We start from the raw sequence: 11,355 nt of genomic DNA, 5'->3' as shown, positions 1-11,355 counted from the left end.
TATTATTACTTAATTTAATTAACTAGTATAGGTATAGATAGTATATATATATATATATACTATACTATATATATTATATATATATATATATATATATATATATATATATATATATGTGTGTGTGTGTATGCGTTTGCGTGTTACAGAGTAGCCTTGAAAACTACACGTTCCTACCGTTCAGTGCATTTCTAGCCATCTTCTGGATCTTCACCTACAAGAAGGTTCCTGAGACCAAGAATAAAACATTCGAAGAGATTCTAGCTTTATTCAGGCATGGTAACGACAGGTATGCAGCACACAAGCAAATTATTACCTTCCCCAGTACGTACCATAATAGCAAAATGTTATATACCTAGTTGGATATATATTCTGCATCCGCTCTTTAATTTCTTTCAAAAGGAAGTCTCTGGTCTATACCTATATATACATGTATATACGTATGTATAGTTTAAATCCGCGATAGCTCCCCCTTCCCCTCAATCTGTATCCCGTTTATTTTTGACTCGACTCATATTGGGTGCGTTTTTAAAGTTAAGTAAGAGAAAATCGAAATTTATAATTTTCGAACTAATAACCGCACAATTTATCAACCATTAATTGCACGAGAAAAGGAGAGTTAAAGAGATTCAGATAAACTTATTCTATGTACTGTACTTGATATACAATTATTACGTCCGTCCGAATGTTCATCCGTCCGTTTATATATTCGATAACGAATACATTTGTTACTTTTAATAAGAACTTCTCGAATCTTTAAGAAGGAATTTTATAATTTATTAATACGATCTCGTAATATTCTCTCTATTGTATTATAACTCTACTCCCGGGATAGTATATTAATTATTATTATTAACGCTACGCATTTTTGCATGCATCGCTGCTTATTTGAAGCAATAACAGAAGTTGAACTGTGATAAAGTTTCTTTTTAGGGGGAGGAAATTAAGTTTCACTTATATATACGGGAACATTATTTGTACATATTTATAAGTACAAGCTAAAGTAGTCTGTAAATTTCGCCTTAAAGTTTCATCACTTGCTTGGTTTCTCTTTATTGCAAATCCCGATATTTCGAACTTTTTTTCGTTAAGCTGTTGCAAGGAAAAGTACGTACATTTTTACATATACTTGCGAGTAAGACACAACACTAATCGAATAGCAACTAGAAGTGATAACGTGCACGACATTGCGAATCATGTAACGAGATTATTGTACGAGAAAAGTGTAAAAAAATGAAGCAAATAACCGTAAGTTATTAGTTTCTGAAAAGTGTAAACACCACAGAACGTAATTTTATCATCTCATTTGCGGAACATTGCGAACGACGTATAAATCAGCTATCTCGTTGTTGATCCTCTTATCAGATATTTTATTAGATTTCCGGGAGAGGATCATAAAAACGTGTCAGCTCTGTATTACATAAGAAAGAATAATCATCAGTTATGTAAAATGCCGATTTATTTCATTTCTTAATGGCATTGCGATTTCTTTCGAGTTATATATACGTTATTGATTCGAGTCGCGAGTTGGTGATTTTGCTATCTTATTGTTATATTTTCAAGGCCAAATGGATACATTCTATTTGTTTAACGTATTGTATATGTATCATTTCAATAAATCGATTATTTCATGGTTCTCTGGATAACTGGATAATTTTCGTTAATTTCTGTATTTCGTTATTACGACAACTACAATTGTGTTCGATATATCGTAACTGTGCTTTCTGTGTTATTCGGAGCAGGAGCAGCTTGCGGGACAGCAGACTTTATGGGTGAGTCCTGCTACTACACATTTCCTGTTATTGTGGTGGCTTTATTACGAGATATATTATATCGAACATACCGATTACTATTTAACTGCATGAAGATAAATGACCAAAGACACCATTAGTTATTATCGAAAAGAGGGATTATTTTTTATGCGTTGAACAAAACACCCGTAATCCTTCAATGAACAAGTAAAATACCTTTCTCTGCAAAAAGCTAGTTTGAAAAACCGTCTTTTACGAGTTATTGGAAAGCATTAAAATACAGAAGAGAGGCAGAAGAAAAATCGAAATATTTTCTCCTATTATTATTTCTTCTTTCGCTTATTATCGTTTTCGACGCAATCGTCAAGATACGATTACAAACGACTGCTGAAACTGTTTAAAAAATAATCCTGACCTGGCCACGCGATTATCATGACTTCAATTCAAAAGGCCTGGCATGTCGAAACATCTTTACTATCAGCTAATGCGAGTCTCCGTCTTATTGCGTAATCAGTCAGACTGACTAAAGATAATCAGATATATACATACATATAGCTGCATGAACATAAGTTGTTACCATATAAATTATTCGTTTTTCTTTTGTGGAGATACATTTCACAGTTTCTAAAAGTTCGTCAGGGCTATTATGTAATCGATATATGTAATGCGCATACGTTTGTACCCGCGGCTAACCCCGGCTGGTGTCCGCATAATTCCACACTTTGTCACTGCCGTTCGAGAACCTTATTTTTTTTTACCTCGGAATAAATTGCTATGTTTACAATCTCTTCGATCGTATCCGCGCTTCTGCATACTTCATGCTCGTATATTTAGAAAACACGGAGAAACTTTTGCTTCCGCGGACGCCCGTGGTTAAAATCACATACATAACAGCCCCGATCACTTGAATTCCTCCTGGAGCCTTGTATTCTACAGCATGCTCCTTTTAGCGTACATACAATGCCCAGTTAAATGTTTCGGCGACAGGCAAAGTCTTGGAACAATTTTTATGTCGATAGTTGGCACGAGTTTATGGCGCTGTACTGTGCGACTGCATGTTAGTGCTTACGTTACTTGTTTGGCGTACCAAAGTGATTCCTGAGTTGTGTTTAAGAGATACGATGCCACAAACGTGTTTGTGATCGGCGAGTAGGACGCTTCTGTAAACTTAATGACCCGCTTTCGGAATTTCGATGCAGCTCGTAGAGCTGTGACTCTTCCTCAAAGAGATCTGGCAATTGAAAAATGAGAGCGTTCGAAAACATGGAATATTACCTTTATATTTTTTATTCTACAAAGAATAGTCATCATTTTTTTTATTTATATTAAAATCAATTTAAATGTCAATAAATTCTTGAAAAGATATTTAGGATTTTATAAAAATGCTTATTTGACGCAAATATAGGCTATTTCGAATCAGCAAAACTCCAGAGATATTTGAGAAAAAACCAGAGTATCATCAATTATGTCGAATATGGAGAATTAATTTTACAGAACGAATGCGGCACAGACCGCCGCTTTGCATCGTTTTATATTCGTCGTGTTAACATCGCAAGTGATAATTTATATCACTGGATCTGGATTTAATTAATTTCTGCGGTGAGAAAATCAAGTTTTCCTTTATTTAATTAGTGCAGCTCTCGAAATCGTATACAAGACATATTTTTTTTGTTTCTTTCCGGTTTCTCTCCTTTTACTTTTATTTTGATCAAGGTTTTGCCGAAACATTCATCAACGATTCAGACAGAAAGAAATCTTATCAAGATAGCTAAGTCGATAGCTGGTTACGCTTATGATTTAGCGGAAATTTCTTCGATCTGTTTTTTTCGAGATAAACTAATTAAAACGCGTCAGCGTATAATGTTTCTAGTTGAATGGTAACTAATATTGGATTGAAGGTAATGTGCATTTGTGAGCTTTTTTTCTCGCGTTTAAACACGTTTGTATTTACACTGAGAGAAATATTTGGTACGAGTCGCTATTTACTTTGTTGATATGTGCCTTACAAAAACTTTCTTATTTTTTAATTTAAAAATTTTATTGTTCTAATTAAATTTAGCTAATCTAACTAAATTTTAATTAGAACAACACAATTTTTTAATTAAAAATTAAGAAGTTAGCGTAATTTCTGACCTTTTAATTTAAAAAATTGTTTGATTATTCCAACCAAGTTTTGGTTAGAACACAATTTTTAAATTAAAAAGTAAGAAAGTTTTTGGAAGTTATAATCCAACAAAGTAAATGGCTATTCATATCAAACATTTCTCACAGTGTGTTACGGAGAAAAGCTTTTGGAAGCTTTGGAAGACATGGTGTTGGAGAATTTAAGATATAAATACTAAGTGTGTGGTATAAATTTACTCACTCGCCTGTAAATTTGTTTGCTTAATGAGTAACAAACTAACAATATGATCGCTCTGCAGCTTGTAACAATGTTAAAGCAAATGTTTATGCTGAGTTGTATCTCTACAATCTCTGATTCTTAACTTTTGTTTTAGCGCGCCATTCGATTTTCCTTTTTATTTCTACAGTTCTGTCTCTAAGCGAGGAAGGGAGATGTAGTTAATCGCAGTTAGATATTATTTGATATCGATACAATAATCTATATAAAACAATCGTGATAAAGGAAAAGTTTCGGGATGGTAAATGTTTGAGAAATCATTTAATCTATGAAAAATCATTATAAAATATATTTTTATATAATGGTTCATTGATTTTTAAATTTACATTAAATTTAAAATAAGTAACTTATTTATAACGTTATGCTCTCGATTAAGATCTTTGTCGTAGATATAGACAAAGTTACACACCATTTATCTTGCGTGTCGTTTTATCATCACAATTACTGATTCTGATTGCTATTCTATCGGATAGCACAATACGTTATAGAGATATCAATCAGTAGAGAGTTCGGTTATGATAGTCCGAGATATGATGAAGATATGATAGAGAGGTAAAAGAGTTTGCTTTTGATTCGTCCGTGTAGAGGATGCATCTAATACACGTCTTAGCAAAACAGATTTGCGAAACACGCAAATTCAAACGTAGATTCACGCGAAAATAAATAGGATTTTTCTGACAAAACTGAAACGATTCGAGGCTCGATTGCCATGTAACGTTGTTATCTTACAGGGAAGAGGAGCTCGCCACTAACTCTAGCAAGGAGACCGTCCTATCTGACGCCACCACTGCCAACCATACCCACGCTACCGATAAACTATAAATCTAAACGCTCTAATCAGCAATCGAATTGGCTGTTAACTTGAAAAATAAAAATAATAAAAATAAAAAAAATTATCGTAGACCGGCGCTTCAGCCACAAGACTGTTATTGATTTAATATACATTGTTATATATCGGATGACACGAGAAGTACTCACTACTTACTATAATGTGAAACTGTTAATCGATACGCACTGTGTAATTCACGTTATAAAACTTCGAGACTGCTCGTTAGTATATTATAACGAATATTATATTAATGAATATTTCGGCATCACCGAATTAAGATCGTAAAAGTTATGGTTTTATGCTGTAAAATAAATCTGTTTCTTTATTTAATTATCCGGATTGAGTTTCCTCCTTCCATTCGTGTTACATTTTACGCGCGACGCATCGGGATCGAATTTAATTTCTCGAGTAGCAACGCAAAGCGAAATCGAAGTCGATGTGCGGCGAGAAAAATCGTATCTGCTACATGGAAAGATGTGTAAATATGTATGTATCATTTCGTTTGTCGAAATTACGGATGGATTCCCTTTGATCCTTTTGGTAGGAGATTGTTCCTGATGAATTTCCGCCAAGTGTTACTTGCCACACAGGCTGCCGAATATATTGTTTGATTCTTAGTAAGTATATACGTAAATTTCTACTACACAGGCCAGTGAAACGCTGTATAATAGTACAAGAATTAGAAACTGTGAAATGAATCGTTACGTATACATTATCGAGTGTGAACCGCGTGAATAACTCGATTTAAGATCCGTGAATCCTTAATAGATCCACGGATCTCCGCATCCATTCCTCCTTGCCTGGAGAGAACGATTTTGCTGAAAGATCTAAAATTGTGCCGGTTAAAGATCTGAAAATAATTTTTGTTGGACCAAAATAATTTTATTGAACTATCAAAATAATTTTGTTAGAAACTCAAACTGGTGGCTGGAAATATAAAAATCTTTTGCAGTATGCTCATCATTTTTTCCATCATAATTATTTTGGTGCTTCAACAAAATTATTTTCAAATATATATTAAGCAAAGTTTTAAATCTTTCAGGAAAATTCTTCTTTTTGTGTAGATTTACGAATAATCGTTATCATAGCGGTCATAGCGGAGAGAAAAAGCGAATTTAGCTTACTCTACGTGACTGGAACGTCAAACAATTTAGGATCGACTCTGAATAAACGCCTAAAGTATTACCTGGAATGCCAGTAGGGCTGGGAGCGCCGAGAAGCGCAGAGCGATATCTTTTGCATTTATTATCCCAGCGTGTAACGATCTCAGATTGCGCGATCTACATAAAGACGAATCTACATTTTCCCATCGTAAATCTCGCATCTCTTAAGTTTCTCTTTGCATTTATGTAGCCATTTTATCTTTCTTACTTTTGATCATCAATCATTGCTCAAAATATCATATATCATCATATTTAATAATTCAGCTGATCATTGATTGCAGTATATAATAACATTTTGTAAATTCATTCAGTGAAATCGTGAATAATGGTGTAGTTGGCTCCACGAAATTTGGTGATTCGTTGGATCCAAATAAAAGCGATTAAATTAAGAACGCGAATGATAAGAGTAAGCCGCAAGTTCATCGTGTATTTTGTGTACGTTGCGACACGGTGCATATCAATCGGTGCTCCAAAAAAGAATTTTATATAATGAGGAGAGGAAAGGAAAAAAAACAGATTGTAAGAATCAACAGAAATGTGATTTGAAGAAGTGGAAATCTGGACAAGTCGCGTGATGTTTTACAGGAGCATGCTAAACTGTGTGAATGCATTAGAGGGACACATACCGCCAGCAGAGAGCGCAGCCCTGATGGTGGCAGAGGAGAAGCCACATCCTGATTCATGTAAGGCTTTAAAGAAAAAAACCTGACCAGCATCAATCACGATACATTGTAACACGATAATTTGTAATCCCTGTCATCTCTGTCCAAAGACAAACAATTCTCTAAACGCGGGAGCGAAATCGCGATCGAGACTGGCTGCGTTTAGCAAAGAAAACTGATCGCAGTATACGTTCAATGATTGATCGTTAATAGAATTGTTTCTTGCTTTTAGTTCTTCGCTAAATCTAAATGTAGGAACCAATTATATTAAAGAATCACTGAGCACTCAGTAATAAGTTTTCTCTGCTGAAAGCAGCCACTGTCATTTTCTCTCTAATTGTTGCGATGATTGGAGGTGATCAGGTGCTCTTGATTCAGTAAGCGAGCACGATTCCTCGTAACTTTGTCCCGTCGATGGATCATCTCTTTTTCATCGATGAGAGAGATTCTATGCGAATGCGTTCGTCGAATGGGAATTGACGTACACGCGCTGATCGATCTCTGTGAAACTTGAAGTCGAACTTTTCAGAGTAGCTTTTTCATCGCATTAGATTTTTACATTTTTGCTCCCTTACTTTAAAAGTGACACAACTAAAAAATAAAAACATTAGGTTTCCCAGAAAAGGGAAGAACTGTTTTTCAATTTAATTATTGATTAATCAAATAATATTGGCGAAAAGTACATGTTCTTAATTAAATGTTAATTAAATGTTAATTAATTGTAACGAATAATTCTTTTGAAATTACTTTTTCTGAGTCTAATAATTTTTTGTAAACCACCTGTTTTTTTAGTAACGATTTTTAAAAAATCTTCACTCTTTTGAATTGTAACGATTTTATAAAAATAATTCTTTTTGAGTTTTGATGATTTTAACGATTTTTTTATGAAGTTAAATTAGTTTATTTAACAATTGAGGGTACAATTGAGGGTAATATTTATTTAACTCATTCATATGATAATAACTCAATCACGATTTTTTGATTGTCACTTTTGAAGTAAAAAAGTGTTTTTCATAATTCATATTTTTTATTTCTTGTATACACCACACATTATATTTATTTTTTAATCATTTCGTTTCACGCCTGATCACCTCATCAATCATCCATTAAATCTCCGCTATGTCTTTGCGTGCGTGTAAAAGCACTAAAAAAATGAACGTTATGTCACGAAAATTTAAAAAGAGATAATGTTAATCGTGCGAATCGATGCAATCATCAAGTATAGGAATTGTTTGCCACGTGTCATCATCTTGCATGCCATAATGCCGTATATATGTATGTTCGTAAGTTTTCCTGATTTGTAGTCTCATTGTGGAACATCTGTTTTGAATTTATTTGCGAACGTTTCTTTTCTGCTTTCAGTATAATTCAGAAAGTGCAGAGGCGTCAAAGTGCTGGTTATACGACAGTCAAACTATACATTGTGCCGCTTCACGCTACGACAAGACACACGCGAGCGGTCATAGCGGGAACACTATTTAAATTTTATTCACTTTTTCGCGTTACAACAGCTAATCAAGGAAAGAAAATATAACGAAGTAGATCAACCAGTGTAACGTGTGCCGTACCGAGAGATCAGAAACCTTATAACATCATTCATTCATTAGAACAATTGCACAAACACATGAAAAAAAAAAGATTTTATTGAATGAAGTATTTAAAAATTTAGTTAGATACAAATTAAAAATAATTTTATGGAACTATCAAAATAATTATGTAGGAAGCTCAAATTGATTGCTAAATTAAAAAAAAATTTAATAGAGTTTGACATAGATATTTTCAATAGTAAATCTTCAATAATATTAAGTTTTAGTAAAAGTTTACTTAATCTTAATACATACTTTTTTCAATAGTACTAATTTGCAGCATTTATTTACAAATAAATAAATGTTTACTACTACAGTAAATATTACTAAATAAATATATGTTTACATTTAGTAAATATTTATCTAATATTATTCAAACAAATATTTATTAAAATTTATTAGTATATTTTAAGTCAATTGAGGAAAAATATTAAAATTATTAAAATTATTATTGTTTAGTACATTTTTCTCTCAGAAAGTCGAAACTATTATGCTTAAATTTTCTACGTAATTTTGATGGCCCAACAAAATTATTTTCAGATTTGTATCTGTCTAAATTTTAGATATTTCAGTAAAATCATTTGTTTCGTGCAGATATCTATTTCATTTAAGCTGTCATCTGCTTGCGAGAAAAATTAAATTTCAAAAAATCTAGACCGAATCTATTTCTATCGATCATCGACATTCGAAATCTTTCTCTCGCTCACATTCGTGAATTCCCGTCTTCATTTTGCATAATAATTTACATTGGACATTAATCTAATATCTATATATATTCTAATTTAGCTTACTTTTTGTTTTACATTGCTTGGGTTAGGCACTCTCATGACATGGACTCGCTGGAGTTTCAGTTTCGAAGAGCTTATTTTTCTGACAATATATTCACGCACATCGTATGCAGGCACAGAAGCAAGTTGTACAGCAAACTTATGTTACACATGAATCGAACAATCGAATATCTCAGAATATACTGCCTTTTATCGCTAACGAATTCTTGGCGATATCTTTCTCGCGATAGTTTGTAATGTAATTATAAACGTTGTGTATATATGTGAAATGTTTCAGAATAATAAGCTCGCTCTCTCTCTCTTCCTACACATATATATATATATTTTTTTTTTTCACACACATCTATTTATCGTCGTCTCTGTGCAACACGACAGTTTTCCATCCTGTATCGTATCTACACTTTGGATTTAATTAACGCTATGTAATTACACGAAACGAGAAAGTGATAGACACTCACGTACTGCTTCGTTTCTACGAATATTATATTATCGTATATTATGCGCTATCGACACTGGCCTTTGTAGTAGTTTAAAGGAAGGCAGGCCAATGTGAATATATGTATATTCCTCACTGACACATATTATACTGATGTGTAGCATCTCTGAATTTTGGAGCGAGGATTCGTTTCGTTATGTAATAACTTCTTAGGCCAATGTACATACATATATTTGACGTTGTTAATTTTAGTACGATGCTGTACAATCAATTTTCGCAGCATGAATGGTGTAAGGGGCATGCGCGCATGAATGTAATCTCTAGTGCGTAGGAGCAAAAGGTAATTTCATCTCTCGTGACAATTTCGGACGTTTGGCTTTGAAAACCTTAAGTCACTTAAGTCGAATCGCGCGTGAATTAACAATTACAACTAAGATAATCCGAGGGACACGAATATATTCTTATTAATGTAACGAGTATTTTCTCAAATTAAAATATAAATAATTAACAATCTCAAATTAATACTATTCTCAAATCGCGTGGATTTCTAAGCACATAATAGACAGCGATAATATTATTTTACATACGGAATGGTTTTTCTGAAATATCTAAAAATTTATATTTAGATACAGATCTGAAAATAATTTTGTTGGACTATTAAAATAATTATGTAGGACACTCAAATTAATTGCTAGAATGTCAAAACATTTTGCAGTTTTGTTTGAGTTTTCTAATTATTTTGATGATCCTAATTATTTTCAAATCTATATTTATCGAAATTTAGATATTTCAGCAAAATTTTTTTCTGTGTGACAATCCTAACATTTTTTTTTATCACTTGAAAACTCCATTAAAGAATATTCGTAGTCAATGAGCAAAAATATTTTATAAGAAATACGGAAAATTTATCTCGTAAATATTGATCGTATTTTGGAAACAAAATAATTTTTAACGCTGCTAACCTTCTTTTTGGCCAGTTTTTAAATACGCTTATAAATTGCATGGGATTAGAGACTAGCTCTGAGATTAAGAATAGCGGCTATAAAGAAGGAGCTCTTTACATAAGATCGCGTTTTCGAGAATAACTACTAAAGCACGAAGGTGAAATAAATTTCTTCGCTGACGACCCGTCCACATTAATCGAGAGAATAAAGAAAGATTCTTGTATCGCAATCTGTCACGGTGAAAATTCGACCGAGGAAAGACCGAGCGCAGCCGCCGAGAGCAGTAGAGAAGCTTGCTTGCTCGTCTCCTATGAGATACATACACTTATCTATCACCTTTTAGCGATATGTCCGGAAAAGTAGTTGGCGAGATAAACGTATATGTACGCGACGTGGCGCGTCGAGATGAGGAAGTCGCGTATCGTGAGACTAACGTGCACCCCACAGTTGTGTTTGCAGCTGGATCCGAGCGCTCTTCCGTCGCTCCCGCTCAGCCGGAGAGACCACCGCCCCCGCTTCCCCCGCCACGCTTTCCGAACAGCGGTGTCTGACAACGGGAAACAGCTCCTCTTAATATCGGTAACCTAGTGATCATGAATGCGCCGATACCGCTGCCGTTGCTACTCACCACCAGCAGCCTCAGCCTGGAGACGCAGCTCTACGAGATCATCACCGAGAGCAGCAAGGCGTGCGCGGCGTTCCTGCGGCATAGTTTGCGCCGCGCGACCAGCCTTGGCTGGACCGCGACCGAGAGCTTCGAGACGTCGACGAGTGACGTAATGTACAACGAACAGTGAG

General features: G+C 34.1%; 1 protein-coding gene across 3 annotated transcripts in view; it reads left to right on the top strand.

Annotated features, from left to right (window-relative positions):
• The window catches only part of LOC105622358 (glucose transporter type 1), a 26,606-nt gene extending 15,498 nt beyond the window's left edge, over window positions 1–11,108 (top strand). Inside the window, exons 9-12 of one of the 3 annotated variants that reach the window (XM_012203782.1) lie at window positions 147–286; window positions 1,740–1,769; window positions 6,727–6,824; window positions 11,005–11,108. In XM_012203782.1, the coding sequence (XP_012059172.1) occupies window positions 147–286; window positions 1,740–1,769; window positions 6,727–6,824; window positions 11,005–11,108 (372 nt within the window). Of the gene's footprint in view, window positions 1–146; window positions 287–1,739; window positions 1,770–6,726; window positions 6,851–8,165; window positions 8,338–11,004 lie in introns of those variants that run through there. The other 2 variants (XM_012203781.1, XM_012203780.1) reach the window with 2 other exon arrangements.
• The last annotated feature ends 247 nt before the right edge of the window (window positions 11,109–11,355 follow it).

Source organism: Atta cephalotes (genome assembly GCF_000143395.1).
Source record: "Atta cephalotes unplaced genomic scaffold scaffold00044, whole genome shotgun sequence".
In the NCBI taxonomy this organism is placed as follows: domain Eukaryota; kingdom Metazoa; phylum Arthropoda; class Insecta; order Hymenoptera; family Formicidae; genus Atta; species Atta cephalotes.
Note: the sequence above shows the minus strand (reverse complement) of the source record. Positions and strands in the feature narration are given on the sequence as shown.